At 39.4% G+C, this 20,398-nt stretch overlaps 1 protein-coding gene across 3 annotated transcripts in view; it reads right to left on the bottom strand.

Annotated features, from left to right (window-relative positions):
- Positions 1-20,398, bottom strand: part of adamts9 (ADAM metallopeptidase with thrombospondin type 1 motif, 9) — a 512,150-nt gene that overhangs the window by 143,152 nt on the left and 348,600 nt on the right. The window contains exons 1-2 of one of the 3 annotated variants that reach the window (XM_051921184.1): positions 11,081-11,301; positions 876-1,240 (exon numbers count right to left, since the gene is read on the bottom strand). The exons of 1 other annotated variant lie outside the window; for it this stretch is intronic. In XM_051921184.1, coding sequence (XP_051777144.1) covers positions 876-1,124 — 249 coding nt within the window. In that variant the 5' untranslated portion in view covers positions 1,125-1,240; positions 11,081-11,301. Of the gene's footprint in view, positions 1-875; positions 1,241-1,407; positions 2,137-11,080; positions 11,302-20,398 lie in introns of those variants that run through there. One more of the 3 variants, XM_028824025.2, reaches the window with a different exon arrangement.

The raw sequence follows: 20,398 nt of genomic DNA on the forward strand, positions 1-20,398 counted from the left end.
ACAGAGCATCTGCTAATCCCAGTACTCCCATTCAAACCTCGCTATGTGGAACCAGCCCATGCTTAGAAAGTCCTATCTAATCTATTTGTGAACACAGCATCCTGTCCATGAACAAGACAGCCATTAATGTGAATGTGCCCCATCCAATATACAGTAGCTAGCGAATGGGATAGCCACTGCTGCTCACTTTGTGCCCTGTCTAATCTGTCTGATACCTGAGCAGCCATTTGCACCTTTCTACCAAGTCTAAAAAGGCAATGACTATGTGGTGTGGTCTAATCTGCCAATAAACATTGAAGTCCACTGGTGCCACTGTTCCCAGTCTAATCTCCCCACACACAGAACAGAAAGAGACCATGTGTGCCTTGTCAGATCCAGCTACTAACAGTAGTCATTTATGTCATCATGCAAGCTCTTGTATCAGTGTATCAATATTCCACCGCCACTGGTTCCCCTATTGCTAGTCTAATGTGCCTAAGCCATGACAAACTGCTTGCGCCAGTGATCCCAGTCTAATCTGGCTATAACTACAGCAGATACAGTATGCCCGGTCTAGCCTGACTAAAGTTACAGCAGCACAGTGTAATCTGATTAGAAGCCATGCAGCCGTTAGTGCCAAAGTGCCCCCCTAATCCTAACTATGAAGGCAGCAGCCATTAGATTCAGTGTGCTCTCTGTTGAGACTCAGAAGACACCACAATCAATGAGTCCAATTCAATAGGACTCAGAGAGGAACAGCCATTGGTGTCCTGCAGATTTCACCTCCCAATGTGACCAGTCAGTCATTGTCGCTTGTGCTCTCCTACATCCTGCCCATTACGGTGTGATGTAATATTCCAACCCTCGGTTTAACGCTGTGACTGTGCAGAACTTACCATGCCGGCGCAGAGGCTGATGACTGCGGTGTGCTCTTTCTGCGAGTTGACATGTCCAGAATAAAAGCAGTGCTTGAAATCGGTGTCCTCCTCGTGGGCAGAGAAAGCCGTAACGTTTTTAGCTCCCAATATCGATACAGTGTAGACAGGAGCAATGAAGCCCGCGTCGGCAGTCAGGTTGAGGTGGAAATCCCGGCCAAAGACGCTGATCTTGTACCAGACCTGCGGTGCGCTCCAGGTGTCCGTCATCTGTCCGTCCGAGAGCGGTGCGCTTCGCCTCGTCCTTTTCCTGAAGTGCACGTCGTGGGGAAAATTGTGTCCAGCTTCGTCCACTCGGCGAGGGGTGGCGATCTCAAACAGTTGTGCTGCAGACGGGGTGGGGTGTAAAGGAAGGGGCACAAGCAAGAAGGTGCAGGTCAGAGGGCGTTCGATCGCGCACTTTTCGAACTAAGCGAGCATCTCATAGGAAAAATCAGTGAGATCATGAGAAAAGATAAATGGAAAGCAAAAGAAACCGAATCGGGCGCGTTACCTTGCCGCACGTATCCGCGGGGGCTCCCAGAGCGCACAGAAGCTACAGTAAGGGCGTCCGGGACGAAGGTTACCAATCCCAACGCCCACAGCACCAGCTTCATGATTGTCCGCTTCAGTCCCAAAGAGGCGCGCGCGGCGCTACTGCTCCCAAGACTTGCTCCTTCCACGTTCAACTGCAGCTTCCAGGGGGCACTTTAGGGGGGCTTCGTCGGCGTGTCTCGCAGGGCAGGCGCATAGTGCAACAGGAGGTCCCGCGCGCTCACTCGGATCGTCCTGTGCGCAGGACTCCTTCCCTGTTTAGAGCCGAGCTGTATTGCTCTATCGCGCTCTTCGGTGGGCTCTGCTTAAGCGAGCTGCGCAGGCGGAGCACTTGGTGCGCTTTGGCCAATCCGGGCAGCCAGGCAAGAGGCACTCACTCGGTCCCGCGTGGACTGTCAGAGTCGCTCAGAGGGACTGCAGCTGCGAGGAAACTTGGCGATCTCATATACGGACTGTGAGGGAGATCCATCACTGCCAAGCAAGTCCAAGTGACGCATCGCGCCGTAAAAGCAGGTAGCGGAAAGAACGGCAGAAGCCCAGGGGATTCGAGACATAACGGCGCACTCGTTAGCAGTTAATGATAACATTCTCAGTTAATATTTTTAAAACCCGACTTCTTAATATTTATTTACTGATATTCAATTTCGAGTATTTATCATAATCAATTGGCATATACAATACAGTGCCTGGTACAATGATTACATATCAGTCAAGTACAGTCAACTGTCAATAACTTTACGATCAAGATCAGCACAACATCGTGAAGGTGGAGCGCTCATAACGTGGCATTTAGGCTACTTACTGAAACGGATTCGTTCTGTAGTTTGCTACATGCTCTTTTTTAGTCTGTACCATTTAGTAAGACATCTTTTTGCTTTGTTATACAATTATTGACACTTTAATGACGTCAAAACAAAATTGGTATTTTTTTGTTCTAAACTATTTGTCGCTATTAGCGACTCTGTCTTTTGACACTGTGGCCACGTCTTGCATGTTTGTCAGACAAATATATAAAGAACTCTGTTCACGCCTCAATTAGCCTGACCTTGAACTTAACAGTTTGAATATACTGTACACATTTAAGATTCATAGCGATTCTGTGGCATGGCAGAGCGACGTGACAAGAGCGCAGAAATGCAAGTAAATGAGTGTTATACTGTATGTAAATCTACACACACGGTATGTGTGCTGTATACTGTACATGTGGCTAATATTTACAGTCATATAAAAATGTTTGGGAACCCCTCTTAATTCTTTGGATTTTTGTTTCTCATTGGCTGAGCTTTCAAAGTAGCAACTTCCTTTTAATATCTGACATGTCTTATGGAAACAGTAGTATTACAGCAGTGACATTAAGTTTATTGGATTAACAGAAAATATGCATCATAACAAAATTAGACAAGTGCATAAATTTGGGCACATCAATACTTAGATTTTCAAAAGGAGGCTCAACTAACAGCCTCTAGACGCTGTCCTCCTATAGCCTTTGATGAGTGTCTGATTCTGGATGGAGGTATTGTTCACCATTCTTCATACAAAATCTCTCCAGTTCAGTTCAATTGGATGAACAGCCTGCTTCAAATCACCCCATAGATTTTCGATGATATTCAAGTCAGGGGACTGTGACGGCCATTCCAGAACATTGTACTTCTCCCTCTGTATGAATGCCTTTGTAGATTTCCAACTGTGTTTTGGGTCATTGTCTTGTTGGAATATCCAACCCCTGCGTAACTTCAACTTTGTGACTGATGCTTGAACATTATTCTGAACAATTTTTTGATACTGGGTTGAATTCATCTGACCCTTGACTTTAACAAGGGCCCCAGTCCCTGAACTGGCCACACAGCCCACAGCATGATGGATCCTCCACCAAATTTGACAGTAGGTAGCAGGTGTTTTTCTTGGAATGTGGTGTTCTACTTCCGCCATGCAAAGCGCTTTGTGTTATGATCAAATAACTCCATTTGTGTCTCATCAGTCCAAAGCACTTTGTTCCAAAATGAATCTGGCTTGTCTAAATGAGCATTGGCATACAACAAGCGACTCTGTTTGTGGTGTGAAGTGTAGAAGGGCTTCTTTCTCATCACCCTGCCATACAGATGTTCTCTGTGCAAATTGCACTTAATTTTGTAGAACGATGTACAGATACACCATCTGCAGCCAGATGTTCTTGCAGGTCTTTGGAGGTGATCTGTGGGTTGTCTGTAACCATTCTCACAATCCTGCTCATATGCCGCTCCTGTATTTTTCTTGGCCTGCCAGACCTCATGGGTTTAACAGCAACTGTGCCTGTGGCCTTCCATTTCCTGATGACATTCCTTACAGTTGAAACTGACAGTTTAAACCTCTGAGAGAGCTTTTTGTAGCCTTCACCTAAACCACGAGACTCAACAATCTTTGTTTTCAGATCTTTGGAGAGTTGCTTTGAGGATCCCATGCTGTCACTCTTCAGAGGAGAGTCAAAGGGAAGGAAGCACAACTTGCAATTGACCACCTTAGATACCTTTATATCTCATGATTGGACACACCTTCTATGAAGTTCAAGGCGTAACGAGCTCATCACACCAAGTAATCAGCATTGAGCAGTGACAGGCATTCAAATCAGCACAATGACAAGGGGACCCACATTTGTGCACAGCCAATTTTTCAAATTTGATTTAATTTCATACAACTAAATACTGCGTCACTAAAAATCTTTGTTTGGAAAACACCGCAGTACTCAGATGTTCTTAGGAAATGAAACACATACCACTGTTATCTTTTTTGTTGAAAGGAGAGTCAATTATTACACTAAAAAAAATGGCATGTCAGATTAAAATAAAAAAAAATATGTACATCGGTTGCACATAATAAAATTGTTTTTATCAAAAATAATTTAATTATTCTTAATGCACTAAATTATTATATTCTGAAACAACATGATATTTTTAATATAAAATGAATGAAACTTTTTCATTCTCTGTTAAATTAATTATGTTATGTTAAATAAACATGGCTCATGTCAATAAAGCAACTCCATGCAGGGAGGACCTGGGAAGCAAACCTATTCTTACTGTGAGGCAACAACGCTACCACTGCGTCACTGTGACGGCCTTGACTAAACATTAAAAGAGAATACAAGAAAAAACGCAAAACTGAGTAACGTTAGTCTGTGTGATTAAGTATTTTAATTGAATATCTGAATATTTCTCGTTGTGTGTGTGTGTGTGTTTATTTTTTTTTTAAGTTTTATTTCATTAACCTTTTGCTCTTAACATGCGACAATAACTCAAACAACCAACCTGTTGCTTCTTTGAAAGTCACATGACTTTACCGCCAACTTATCCAACCTCTGCTGATGATAAATCCCCTTGGTGCATATTAATTTCCGGTGAGGACTAAATAGAACTATTTTGACTTCTGCTTAAATGACTGAAATTAGTATATTGCACATCCCACAAGACTCAATAAATTAAACATGATCGAGTTATGTTCAAAAGTGGAACATAAACAAAACATGTAATATAGACAGACAGACAGACAGACAGACAGACAGACAGACAGACAGACAGACAGACAGACAGACAGACAGACAGATAGATAGATAGATAGATAGATAGATAGATAGATAGATAGATAGATAGATAGATAGATAGATAGATAGATAGATAGATAGATAGGTACTTTATTAATCCCAAGGGGAAATTCACATACTCCAGCAGAAGCACACTGATAAAGAAAATATTAAATTAAAGAGTGATAACAATGCAGGTATAACAGACAGACAATAACTTTGTATAATATTAACGTTTACCCCCACCCGGTGGAATTGAAGAGTCGCATATAAGGTAAATACATTCTTGTAAATGTAACAACCTGCCATTTCCCTTTTTTCAGTGTATGCAGGCTGAGAGGGGTTCTCAAACCTTTTCATATGACTGTATACTATACCAAATAGTGCATTTGTTTTATGTATTACTGAATGGACCAACACACTGTGTAAGTACTGTATATTCAATTTCAAACCCACTTAACCCAGTTTAGGGTCACAGGAATCTGGGCCACTGGGGGGTGCAAAGCAGTCCATCGCAGACCACACACTCCCTAGTTAAATATCCAGACTCCATTCACTTAAGCTAATTTTAGTTACCCCTTACTTTCACTATAACTTTGTAATTGAAGAAGTCTAAATCTCTGTCCTGAAAAGTGTGAAATAGCAGAGTACAGACTACAAGAAATAAAAAAAGACAGAATTAGCTATGAGCCACCCTAATGTGGGATGTTCATAAGAAATGTAATGATTTATTTCATTAATAAACAAGAAGAGCTGCATCAGATATTTGAAATGTTAACCTGTGTCCTGTAATTTAAATGTTTAAAGTCTAAATATTCTCGATTGTTATAGACATTTGTCATTTACCTAGGTTGCATTATTAACATTCAGGTAAAAGATTGGGGAAGTGTAACTATATTGTCCAAAAGGACTTTTTCCATTATAGGGTGACTTAGATCTAATGATCAAACACAAGGCTGAAATGAATTCTGTTTGAGGTCTCCATTCATCACAAAGTCATCTGAGCATTGATATTACATACAAGGCTAAACCTTATGTCTTTGACTTTGTGAGGAAACCAGAGTACCTCTAGAAAAACCCATAAAAAGCATGAGGAAAACGTACACACTCCATATAAACAATGACCAGGCTTGAATTTGAGCCAGCAGCACTACCAATAAAATGGGTGTTAGGTTAATTAGTGCAGTGTAAGTAATTGTGCTTCGCAATGGACTGGCAGTCTGTCCAAGGTTGCCAGCACAGGCCTCGGCCTCCTGTGTACTTGAGCAGGATTAAAGGTTTGAAAATTTTATGGAATAGGGCTTTGGTAAAACTTGCATAAACTATTCCTGTCAGTAAAGCTCTTTTGAATTGAATTGTGACTAATTAAGAAATTCATGTTGAGACATAGTGGTTTAAGTGGAAACTTTTGTTTTTACAAATAATCAGCTTTTGCTCTCCATGTGTTCTGTCAAGCAGCATGATCATTTGGATGGGCAAAAAAAAAAATGGAAACATAACATAAGAGCAAAACCAAATTTTGTTAGCAGTAGAAATTGTAGCAAAAGTAGAAGTTTGTGAATGACAGAGGTCAGAGGAGAATTGCCAAACGTCTTCACGATAACCACTTTTTAAACTACGAAATCACTGACTGTGCAGCATCTACTGTATACCTTGAAGCAGATGGGCTGTAGCAGCAGAAGACAATATCAGCTGGTACTCCTCTCAGTGGGCACAGGACTACAGCGGGCATCTGATCACCAAAACTAGACAACTGAACTTTGGAAAAATGCCATCTGGTCTAATGAATCTCAATTTGTGCTATGACAATCCATTGATACATGTTGCCTTATGTCCAAGGTACCATCTGGTGGTGGTAGCTGTGTCAGCAGAGTGTCAACTGAATGCCACAGTGCATCATCCCTTTATGGTTGCAGTCTACCATTTTTCAAATGGATAATGCATGACAGAAACTCTGTCTCACTCAAACTGCCTATGCAGTCCCTGATTTCAGCCCAACAGATGTAGGATGAAGTGGAAAGGCTGGTGTGCAGCATGAATGGCTAACACCTTAGACTTCAGGGGCTACCTTTGCACATCTATCAGGTGTTTACATCTGTATTGACTGGTCTTGAAAAGATTTATAAAGCACCCAAAACATTTTAGAATTGGGATTATTAGTCAGTTACTGCTACATAATAAGACCTTGAAGGCTTTGTTTGTGTTAGTTAGCGCTATAACCCTGTTCTAAATGGTTAGTCATAGATATGTGGATGAAACATCTGCAGGCACTGTGTTACGTTGTTAAGCCACTGGACTGAAAAATATGTTTCCAGCACCTTTTTGAATCTATGCCTTACTGTTATGGTGGCAAAAGGGTATCTTACCAGGTACTAAATAAGAATACCAAATATAGGAGCCACCGAGTATAAAATGAAGATTCATTGCTTGGTTAACAACATGCATTTATGTATTGAATAACACGGAGAAAATAAAAAAACAAAGCCATATATTATGGTTATAAGTTAAGTCACTTTTTCCTTGGTATATTTTTGGTATTCTGTTATGGAAACATGAAAGTGTCCTTTATGTACGGTTGTCACTCTGCCCCCTACTGGCTGAAAGCTGCACTGAGATCCTTGAAATAGATTTGAGATACCACCCAATGTGTGGCTTTGGGTCACTTACGTTGCGTGTTAGGGCTTTGTAGCTCAGTGAGCGTATTGTAAACGCTAAAAAGAAAAAGCTTGTCGTACTGCTGCTTAACATTTTATACTTTAGTTACATAGCAAAGGTGCATTGACAAAACGTAATTTGAAAGGAATCTGTTCATTCCAAAGGTTCTACATTTGCTATGGAGGGCAATGGGGGAATGTACTGCCACCTACGTGTCTCCATCATTTTATTAATATTTTTAACCACAATCCCCTGAAATGCAGATAAAACACCATCAGCTATGATGCACCACTTTTTTTTAAGCTATATTTTGACAGACAGCCATTATGATTAATTTAAGAAGTATATGTTCCAGCCACAGTAACAGCACGGCTGTAACGGATTTTCTGTTCCAGCTTTGCAGGTATGATGAAGTTTTTTTTTTCAACAAAAGGAAAACAGAATCATGTAGGAACAGTAGTCAGGATATTACTGCAGGGATCACTGCATTAATTATGTTGTTAAATTAGTTTCAGGTGTGGCTGTACACACCCTTCATTTATTTTCCAAAGCCACTTTTCTATCACTTGATATTCTTTCCTCTAATAGTACCAACAAAGGCACATTTTTGTCTGAAAGCCTTTCTTTATGACATAAAAGACTCCAGGAGAAGTAAACACAGATCAGCACCTATGGTATGAACTGCTAAATCAGCTAATGTGATACACGAGTACAGGTGAGACGCCGTGATATCAGGCCATCGGTCAGCCAGGCACTTTGCTGCTTCAGCTCTGGCCATCATTATGTGATTTCTATGCAATCCAAACAGTCAAACTGAGGGCATTCTGGACAATGTAAATTGGACTGTTTTAGCAGGAGTAAATGGCACATGTTGAATTTATAAGCTCAAGTTCAGAAAAACACTAAAGCAACAAATGATTAAACTTTATTCTATAGAATGCCTTCCTACAGACATCACTGTCAATTAACAAAAAACTGTGGAGTAACTGCATCAATATTTATTGACAGTAAACACTAGCAGAAGATGAGATTTACAGGCGCAGTCCATGGTGGAGCCTGCACTCTTCTGCTCTAACCTTAGCCAACAGGGCAGCATACTGCCTTTGAGTAATACGTATATATTGTATATAGCGCCTTTCTGGATCAAACACAGTCACAAATCACTTTACAAGTATAATTACATATCCATACTCTGAGGTCCAGTAGATAACATGGCTTACTTTATGTCATGCAAATAGTCAGGGGTGGATTTCTACAACAGGCAGGAGAACTGGCAAACTGAGGGTCAAACAAGAAGTCAGTCGCTGGAATTAAACTTGTGTAGGTGTTTAATATAGCATCTCCTGTTGTAAACAGCATCCCTAGGCAGTTTATTTAATAGTATAAATGTCGTCATGTTTGTACATTTGGAGATCTCCCATGAGAAGTAGTTTTCTCAGAGTCACTTTGAGAGTCAGTCATATAAACTGAATCTGTGATCTAGCGCACTTACATAGTGTGTGAACAACAGAGGGCGCCCTCAGGCCATCCCCTTGCCACTTAATGGCATGAAGGTCAAAGAAGTACAAAAATGTTATTTTATTTATTTATAAAATAAAACACACAAAGCAAAGATGACATAATATACCAGACAACAATGCTGACCTCTGTTTGGCTTGAAAACATCACTGATTTCTATGCTCTGGTAATAACTGATCTGAGATATTCACTGTTGTGCCTTGTCGGTGACTGAAGCTGATGTAACATTACATGACTTCTAGCTGGAGGGGATGTCAGACTAGACAATTGTAGTAGCTGATGTCATTGCCTGAGGAAGTCAGATGATAAGACAAACTATTGCCTAGGATGTCAAATTAAACAATTGCGTAACAATTTTTCAGCACTTTCATATTTCCAAAGTATCTCAAGCTCGCCCTTTTTCTGAAAGCTGTCATACATGTGTGTGGGTCGCTTTCCAGGCTCAGCTGAGGTATGTAATACCTCCCCAAAAGGAGAGGGGGCGCTATTGCTAACATTGTCACCTGTTTCAGCATTCACAGATCCAAGAAGGAACCCAGTGAGGGCAAGGTTCTGTAAAGCCAGGCCTCCCCAGAATGAGGCGTCTCACTTTGAGTCGAGCCAACCCAGAAAACAGAGGTCTGCAAGAAGCCAAGACCCACTCAATCAAGCAATACCTTTAAAAGAGATAAGGCTACTGCCTATATTCTCAGTTCTGTAGCACCTTTGTGCACAAAAATTAAACATGACAATCCGGTTGGTGTCCAACATTTCAGCTTGAACTTGGGTTTCACTACCGTTCGACCACACGGCCAATAACGTACTGCCTGGTGGAGCTGGTGCCTGTCTGAAGGCTTTTCAGGGTTTTTTTCCCCATTCTATCCTGGTACATAAAACAAGAGACTTAAGACAGACCATCAGGTACAAAACACTAGTGTGTTCCATGTTTTTCACGGCTGCAATATATACACTGTAGTTCAGGGTTAGCACTCACTGTTTCTCACCTCTGACATACACAGAGCCCTTGTCCCTATGACTTAAAACAAATCAAACCTGCTGAGTCGAGTGGCAGACTGATTGGACTGAGTCGATGGGTATGTCAGACTATGTGACTGGTGGTCATAGGAGTGCACCGCAACTGAATCTAAACTCTTGGCTTTGGCTTGATAATACACTGTTCCACTGCTATAGTTTGTTTTTCTAACACTCTGACTTTTACTACCTGCTGGCACCCCCTGAAGGGAGTCGTATGGGTCGCTATTCACTTTCCTTTTACAAGTAACTTTTATAGTGGCCATTCTAAGACACATTTACAGTAGCTGTGCAGTAGTTTCTATATTTCTAAAATATGAACTTTGGCAGGTGACTCGCTGAAGAAGTCAATGCTTGGGACTGAACAGGCCATCTTAGAAATTTAGATTACGCTTTTCCATACTAATAACAATCCAAGGCAAATTACACTTTTAACACAACGGATTTGGCATTTTTACAATGACAGACAAAGTGACTCACTATGGATAACACAGCAAGTCATGGGAGGGCCTTGAGCCATCAGCGTCATTCTTTACTGTCCAGTGCTTCTAGGCCAGGGTTCTCAACCATCTCTCTTGGCATACCACCTCCAACAATTGGAATGGTTCAAAGTACCTCCGTTTATTTTAATCTAAAATTATTAATAATGAACTTTTATTGGACAAAACTGATGGTGATATTGCATTTGGGGATTCTAACAAGGTATTACGGATAGTTTTTGTGTGTGTCTAACTTTTTTAATGAATTATATTTTAATATAAGAACAATAGTGTGGTTTGATAATGAACAAAATTAGAAAGCCTAAAAAATTATGGAAATTATACAATTACATACGAGTTCAGATCAAAAGAAGAAAAAGAAAAGCCACTCACTGTGTTATTTTCACAGTACTCACAGTATGACTTCAGATCAACCCTCACAAATGTTACCAAGTCAGTGCTGAGGCTACGGTTACTTCACCGCACAGAGGGTCTTCATTTCAGGCTCCAGTTTTGACAACTTTAAGCGCATCTGCGTCTGCATTCAGTTGATTGCTTTATTTAGGAAAAAAGAAGGAAACCGGACACTGGTAACTCTGTCAAAAGCAAAACTTTCTACTCTTGATTAAGATTAGCGAAAGTTAAAATGAAAGGTTAGAAATGTTTATTTTACCATTAATAACTGTTAATATTTGCTTTTGATCGTCATTGTATATTCTTCTGCATTCATTTGGCAAACTCAAATTTTTCTAAAAATGTTGGTAAACCAAACAAGTTTACTAAATCTAAAAATACATTGAGGGACAAATTTGGGAGGCTTATTTAACATCCTACTCTGTAATCTTTGTGTTGCATTTAATTATTTATTCCTCCCTGGATCCTCCACACCTCCCCTATAACTTGGTACTTTCTCCAAATTCTGTTTATTTATTTAATAAATATGTGTGTGTGTGTTCCCTCACATTACACCTGGTAACCGCTTTTGTGCCTGCCCTAGGACAAGCTCAGCATGGGAAAGGAGCAATATAAATAACATGTATTTCAATACAAAAATGTATTATTACAACAATAATTATTATTATTAATGATCCTCTATGTCTGATCTACAAGTACAAGTCAAGTAGATAGGAAGGAGAATATCACTTTATCTGAACAAAGTGCTGTTTATATCACTGACATAAACTTGTCCATTACATACTTACTTATGTTTTTATTTACTTATAACTATCATGTTGCTTCCTGACCTCTATGCTTCTAAATTAACTTTCCTGCTGCTATGGCCATGGCAGATTTAGTGCTACAGATCCTTCTCAGATACGGCTTATGCATGTTATGTTTGTTTAAATGATCGTATGTCATGTTTATACAAATGGTGAGCGAATGGAATTATTTATTAAAAACGGCGAGAAGCTTTCAAGGGGCAATTCCTTCATTCTTTGTATCCCAATGCTTTATCAGTTTTGTCAGGTCAACACAATATTCAAGGTCAGTTGGTTATTAGAGTTCACCAGACTTTAAAAAATATGTTTGAATTTGAATGTTAGCATTTATGACAGACCTGCTACATGTACCAGGCAGTGTGGCAAAGTAGTACAGGTTTTAGATTTCAGACTCTGAGGTTGTGGGTTTAAATCTGACTGCCGACACTGTGTGACCAACAAGCAAATCAGTTCACCTGCGTGTGCTCAAAAACAAAAGAAACTGAGCCAACTGTATCTCTCAAATGTTTTAAGTCATCTTGGAAAACGGTGTCAGCCAAATAAGAATTAAAATGTAAAATGAAGTAAAAATTTAGTAAAACAAACGTGGTGGCTGAAACACTGACTTTACAGTAACTGTTAGCTGTAGGTGGTCTTCCATATGTCTGACTTTGGCCAAGAGGTCCTGAGTTCAAAACACTCTGCGAACCTCTGTTGTAGGGGGCCATACTTTCCGACGATAAAGGAAGTAAGTAAAGGTACAGTATGTAGGAACATCACCTCTATTAACACTAGTCCAGTGTACCATGACTTGATTTATTTAATAAACCTTTTTTACCCTACAGTGTAAGTCTGTTTTTTTCTCTCTCCTGCTCATGGGTATTGATCTGCAGCTTCAACTTTCAATTAATGTGTAATTGAAGAGCTTTAAGTCACTCAACAAACATAAGAAAACAGAACTGTCTTGTAGAGAAAAGGAAACAGTCTTTTTTAAACCACTAGCCAAGTAACTGCACTGTGTTCTGTCAAGACATGGCACAGACAGCATGATCTCTGGTCTTCACAGAGGGAAGGGAAAGGCACATTGCGTCACACTGCATGTGGCAATGAGCTGAAGATCATCTGCAACTAAGCAGGCACTGCATAAGCTCCAGCTGTGTTCTGGGTCAATTTGCTACGTGCCTTAAGAGTCACAGCAGTACTCATTGTAACTGTGATTGCACTGAGCAAGACGTAAAAGCTTTATCAGCTCATGAGTCAGATTAGACTGCAAAGGTAAACAATTCAGGCCAGGATATTCCCACTGTGTCATGGAATCATGCAAGTCCAGCCCCAGAGCCTGCTGTCACTGCGATCTAACAGAGAAAACGCCCTGGAAGGCATCTGAGCCCGTACTCTTGGAGTTGGGAGGTGGCACAGTTAGCCACTGAGCCACCATACATATGAAAGCAAGACTTTAACCTAGAACAGGGAAATGTACACTTACTTGTTACATTTCCACAAAAAACCTACAAAGAATTTCTGGGTTGTCACACTTTAAAAAAAAAAAGCTTGTATTGATATAAGGGGGTAAGTGAATGGACATTTGGACAGATGTATGGAAAAATACAGTAGATATGTGGAGGTAGGTATTTACATGTATAGGCTTGTATTTATCTGCTGTTACTTTATAGTATAGCGAGAACATTTTGATCTGAACAGACAAAGCAGGCATGGTGGCACAGAGATTATTAGCTCACAGTTTTGAATGTGACGTTTGCCCATTCTGCACATTTTTCTTTTTCTCTTCTCCAGGTTTCCCAGTTTCCTCCCATATCCAGACATGTTCCAGGTGTGCATGAGTGTGCCTTGCAATGGACTGACCTTGTATTTTGGGTTGCTTCCAATTCAAGCTGAGTCATTCCATGACCTGTAATGAAATAAATAGGTTTAGAAAATGAATAAAGGAACAGATGGACAGATGGATGGGCAGGCAATCAAATATCTGTGTCTATATATGAGTGAATTTTGCAGTTTTATATATTTGTTTAAGTCATTTAAACTCCTTTTCAGGAAAGACTGCCCTGTACAAATATATTGATGGGATTGAACAGGCAGATGGGTGTAGGGTTTCAAATAATCTTACAGAATGGTGATGAAATGATGACATTGAAGTAAAAGTAAAAATCACAAAATAAACTATACAACAAAATTGGAACATTATTTGGGCAATCCCAAGAATCAGAATCCAAGTTCAGGGATAATAACACATTTTAAGAAATATATTCATTCACTAGGACATCAGTGGCAGCCATATGATAAAGCAAGTTGCCAAGTATGCAAGAGACTTTCCTCCAAGTCCACTAATCCTCTGATGCACCCCAGCAGACACAAGGCTCAAGTCTCAGCTACACCATCTATGACCAGAAGATATTCCTGCACACACGGAGGATGCAAACCCCTGAAGGAAACTCATGCCAGCATATGACAGCTTCATAAAAGGGATATGTGGCCCTGTACATATGGAGTTAACAAGGCAGCATTGCGTGAATATAGTTATTTATTTATGTAGCTGACACTAAAGCAATTTATAAATGGCAAAAGTACATTATATAACATTTTTTGTGGAGCACTGGCGTATAAATGACTTGTTCAGGGTGACATTGAGTTCACAGACCCACCAATGTTCCAACTCTCTAAATATGTATTACCAACTATAACGCCTCAGAGTTGTCTGTGATGACATCCATTGTAAAAGGCACTATATAAATAAGACTTTTTGTTGGATACATTTAAGGGTAAGTCATATTTATGCAACGAATTATATCTCGTTCATGTACTTTGTGTCACTCTGTTGTAAGCGATTATCCGTTCCCAAGTGCTGCATGTTATATTTCCCAAATTTCAGCAGAACAAATAATCCCAAGATAGAACAACAGCTGTTCTGTTACACATCAATGAGGATGGTGCTCTTTGGCCTACTTCCCTGGAAACGATTTTTGCATCTATTGGCTGTTAGAGACGCAAACCCTTTTTTTCTGATGTTTTCCTTGTTTCTCTTGGACAGGCCTGGTGGCATAGTGCTTAACACTACACCATTAACAGTATTTGGATTCTGGTTTTCCTTGTCATTATTTTTCTATTATCTGCATTGCTTCTTTCGCAAGGATACTTAATAACTCAGGCCATCCTAACGTGTGTGAAGTAAGTGGACTACTTATCCATCTATTTTTTGAACCCACATGTTCTATTATAAATCACAGGAACAAACCATGGAAGAGCAGTTTTTTATCCCAGGGAACACCTGTGCAAACACAACAGTCTAAAATGTCCTCTGTGTAAATGTAGTTATTGTTTTCACAGTATGATCTAGTTCAAACCACAACATTCTGCTGTTTTCTTATTTAATTTTTCCGTTAAAGCCTTTCAGTACACATGTCCATGCTCAGAGGAGGAAGCAGAGACAAGAGTTAACACAATGTCCCATAACATTCCTCAAACAAATTTGGACCTAACTATACAAAATAACACTCTTATTGCTTGCTCACTCCAGTACATAAAATAAAATACAACCCAAGAAATCTTCTACACCTCTAAAAATCAGACTGCACCTGCATGCTACTGAGCTATGCTTCAGGCAGAGACCATCTAATTAGGATTAAAGTTAGGGTTAGACATATCAGGGATCACATCCAGGTTGTCAGTGGATTTAACCTACATATTATAATGCCATCTACTGGCTCCTGCCTGCATTGCACTATAAACTGCTCTGTAAAGTCCAAGGCACCTGTGATTACTCCCCAGCTGCCAGGACTGTTTCACATCCAGCGGTGCCCAATAGGATTACTGAATTCTCTGGCTGCTGTCTCGAGTGAACAGGGACATCGGCCTGCCCTTGACTACGCTCTAAACAGACAAGACTCTTCTTGTTCCTCAAATACTGACAAATGGTCCTTTGTCCCTGCTTTGGCTCCTTTCAAACCCTTTTCTTAATCTAGAAAGTGAGTCAGGCTCCTATGGGAATTAAATACATCTTCATTATGAATATCTTTTCATGTTTGGTTTTCGATAAATGTATTTTTTATTTATTATTTCCATTCTTTGTTTTATTGCTTCCCTATTCCCCTGGTACCTTTCTCAGTCACGGATATGCTGATGCCAGGATACTTTAGTACAAGGTAACCTTTTGTTGACTCTTTATGTCTAAAACAAAATATATTTAAGTTAATCATTTAGTTTGATCATCTGGTGAAAAATTTTGCTTCCATGACTCTGAACAGTTTAAGCTAAATTCTTCTAAAGAAAATGTGCTATAGAAATAAATGATATTAAAATACACATCCATGGAGAAATTCAGAATGTTGTTTCTTTTGTAGACTTTGATTTCTTGATTTTCCCCATAACAAAATTAGCTCAATTGATCAAATCTTGCTCATCCCATGGTGGGGATTTTGGTACCTTGTACTTAAACCTCTGCTTCCCAAAAAATAAAATTAACTACCAGTGCTGCATTATAACTTTAAATGAAACATACTCTTGCTGGTCACAGTGCACAGTCAGGTAAAAAATAAGTACCACCTTTGTTAATACTGTAGGTTTTCAGTACATAACTATTTATCATCTCATTCTCACCAAGTCCTAAAATTACACAAGTTTAACCTCAGGTGACAACCAACATCAAAAGAAATTCACTTTCTCATTATTTATTTAACAAAAAATTAGCCAACATACAGAAGCCTTGTGGAGAAGAGCAGGCACACCCCATGATTCAGTAGCTGCTATGAAAGTGACTGCTGTCTGTTTGAGTTTATTAGTCTCTTACATTGGACTGGAACAGTTCTGGCTCATTGCTCCTTAACACACTGCATCGGGACTTGATGAGCAGTAAATGTTGTTTGTTATGTCCTGATATGTAAAACCACAGAGTCAGGTCATGGCTGTATATTTACAAATCCCCTTCATTTTTTTCTACATGGTATCTAAGACTAATTTAAAAGCCTCTAAATGTCTGATTCCCTGTGACAGATGATTAGTCTCATTAGCTGAGCAGTAAGGCAAATTCAGAGTGTGAATGAATGAAAGAATACACAGCTCAGAGCCAATTTAGGTCTGTCACAAACAAATCTAACTTAATATTGCACCTTGCTGTATAACTTTCAGGCCAAAGATTTTCCATGTTTGTACAGTATGCCCAGAATGTCAGTTGAGATGAGTTGACCGGGATGACGCATTAAGATAGCGATGTTAAACACAGGAGCAATTTGTACTCAAACACTCTGACCACTGGGACATATTGTCTCTAAATGATAAACATTATGAAGTGCCGTCAATATTAAATACGGACTCAAGGTAATTTAAAAGATTACAGCGACTGTTTATATATTTCTGTAGTTCGAGCACTAGCAGGTCAAGTCACTCACTCAATGACACACATCTGGACAGCGGTGAGAACTGTTCATGTGCTTTTATATAGTGAGCACAATCTCTAAGAAACTTTGGAAACTGCACAATTGTTTCTAACAGGGCCAACTGCACTACTGTACTGCCAATTTTCACCATTATAATGTGCCACTCAGTGTCCATAGGTGCACGAGGACAGTCAGTATATTATCACAGAGAAAATGGGTGGGATGTCAACTTCTGCATGCATGTTACCTTAAGACAAACCTTATGTAACCTTACTTCTCTAATTCTACAATGAATCCCCTGATAAAACGTAATCAGGCAGCAGAATTTATCATTTGAATTTCAAATATGGCTAAGAGTATAAAGAATACAAGTGTACTGAACACTGAAATGCTAAACAGTCCTAAGGTGTCACCACACTACATGGATGGACTGATAGGGACCAATGAAGATGTGCCCAAACTCCACAAGCTCCCAAAATCAATCTAATGGTATAATGTTCAACCAAATGATAACTTAGACACAGCTGTAGTGTTTTGGCTAAAATTCCCTTGGGAAAAAAACCTGCTCTGTTAGCGACCTTGGGTAAGAATAATAAAAAGGAGCACCACTAAAGACTGATATTATTTTGAACTTAAAGATACCTTTTTGGTTTCAAACCAAATGATAAAGGAGAGAGTTGCTTTAAAAAACGAAATCGTAACATTCTGAAATACGAGTAATTTGTGGACACACGTATAGACTACTGTTGGTGGTGAAGTGATTTGCACATTTTAAATAAAAGTGTGGAATATCTGTATTTTGGGTAAAAAAATAAACAGCACTGTTTTTAAACAGAAGTTGATTTTTAATAGTTATTTGAAAAGATAAACAGCATAACAGTAACAACAACATTTATTTGTATAGCACATTTTCATACAGATGATATAACTCAAAGTGCTTTACAGACGAAGAAAGAAAAAAAGATAGAAATATAAAAATTAGACAATAGCATACTGACACAGCCCTTATTAGTAGAATGAATACAGGCCATAGCATTTAAAAAAGGAATGGAAAGTGAGGAAGTAGGCTTTTGCAGTGGTGTCAGTCAGGTAGAGAGGGGGCTCAAGTCTGTTTAGTTAGGCCCAGTAGGTCTGTAAGACTGGTGCCATTTTTGACACTTCAGTTTATTCCTTTTGTAAGTCCTTTCCCATTGTGATCTTTTCATGTAATAAAACACTTTTTGCACTTTTCGGCTTCACTACCATTCATCCAGGGTTTGGCAATGGCGTCTGAGTGCCCCATAGGTCACAGTACATAAATAGATCAATGACAATAAGTCAAAAATGGCCTGGAGCTAACATCCTCATCCCCTCATTAACATTTAGAATATGCTGAGTTTCAGTGCCCAGCATTTGTTCTTGAATGTCTGATATTTACCCTGACCTCACCTATTTTGTGTATTGCTATACAGCGTTTAGCACATAGCAGTCATATCATGGGGGGGTGGGAGGTCTTGGTTGGGCGCAAGGGACCTAAAAGGGGATCAGTTCAGATGGTGGCGTCATTTAAGCATTTCTTTAGTTACCTGTGCAACGGCTCCCACTTGATAATCTTGTGTTTTTAGCTTCCACTGTGACTTTTTGGGTTTTGAACGTTTTCTTGCATTCAAGTTCTTGCTCTGATCTACAGTTAATAACCTTCTGAAGGTTTTTTGGATTCTCTTTGTTACTTTGCTCTTTTTGTATTATGATGGCTTTGAAGTCATTGCAGGTTTTTCTTTGTTTTTGTCCAGAGCTTCTTGACTTATGAGTACAAGAAAACCCCACATACGGCATACCATTTGACTCGTCTTGATGTCTAATCATGCAAGATGTTGAGGTTTCTGGGGTTCACCCCTATTTTAGGCCCTGTAGACCTGAACAACCCTCATTTTAAGACTGTTTTTTTTTTTTTGTAGGAAACTACACTCTCGTGATAAAGAGTAAACCAATAAATATCTTCAGTGTCAATTTATGCTGTTTTGAGGTTGCTGATCGCAGATATGATATTAATATTGATATTTGATTCTTGACCCCTGGGCTTCTAGCCCTCTAACAGACACTCCTAGAAGGTAAATCAAACATAAGCATGTGGGGTATTGTTTTAGACTATTTCAGGGTCAGTGATTATGAATATGATGGGATTTTTGATCCTTTACTAGGGATATATCCCGATAGGTTCCTCTATCAGGGTGTGAAAGATGATAAATTCATATTGCAATTGAGAATAATTTGTCTTTAAGCATGTGTATTGAAATACACAAACCCAAATTAGAGCGGCTTACACTAATTTAGACTTTTTGGATTTATTGCTGAATCTCAGTGCCTATTCTATGACCTTCTGCCAACTCACTTTTTGGAAAACTGACTTATTTGTTAAGAAACTCAAAAATCTTAGCCCTTTTGTCATGTCTGTTTTCATGCTTGTTCAGCACATGCAGGTACAAATTTCACTGCACTCTGTCCATGTAAATATACTGAGCCTATGTACGCATTTCGACCTGAGTTTGTGCAGCTAGCCTCGCTTTACAGGGCCACGTGCTGTCTTGGGGGCTTGTGGATTGGGGTTATGTCAAGGGGTTATGCTGGTATGAGGATGGTTGGACTACGCCTGCCTGACAATGCTTCTGTTACCAGCTGTGTCACATGGTTGCCTACAAATCAGAGCTTTTTTTTTTTTTTTTTTTAAATAAATCAATCTCCATAATAGTCAGTGTCAAAGTGTTGCACTGATATACACAATGCAGAATAACGCAAAATTAGCATTTTACATAGTATTACTATTTGATATGTAGTGAATTCCTAAATGTTTAGAACTTTGAAAGATTCAGTACATAGAGACATAAGTGGATAGTACATTTTCAGCGGCATTGCAAAAATGACAAAGAACAAAGTAATCAAAGTCAGTTTGCCTCCTCTGCCCCTAACAGCGTTAGACGAAACCCACTCATGAGCATCCTGCACCATTTGTTTATCTGCAAGACTCCTGAGGGCTGTAATAGAATTTTTCTTGGCAGTGTTGTATTGAAATAGAAGTAAAGGTGTACATAATAATAATAACAACAACAATACATTTTATTTATATACATGGGAGCCTTTACAAGGGAAGTGTGGGCTTTTCTTGACAACA

Source organism: Erpetoichthys calabaricus, chromosome 18 (assembly GCF_900747795.2).
Source record: "Erpetoichthys calabaricus chromosome 18, fErpCal1.3, whole genome shotgun sequence".
Classification (NCBI taxonomy): Eukaryota; Metazoa; Chordata; class Cladistia; order Polypteriformes; family Polypteridae; genus Erpetoichthys; species Erpetoichthys calabaricus.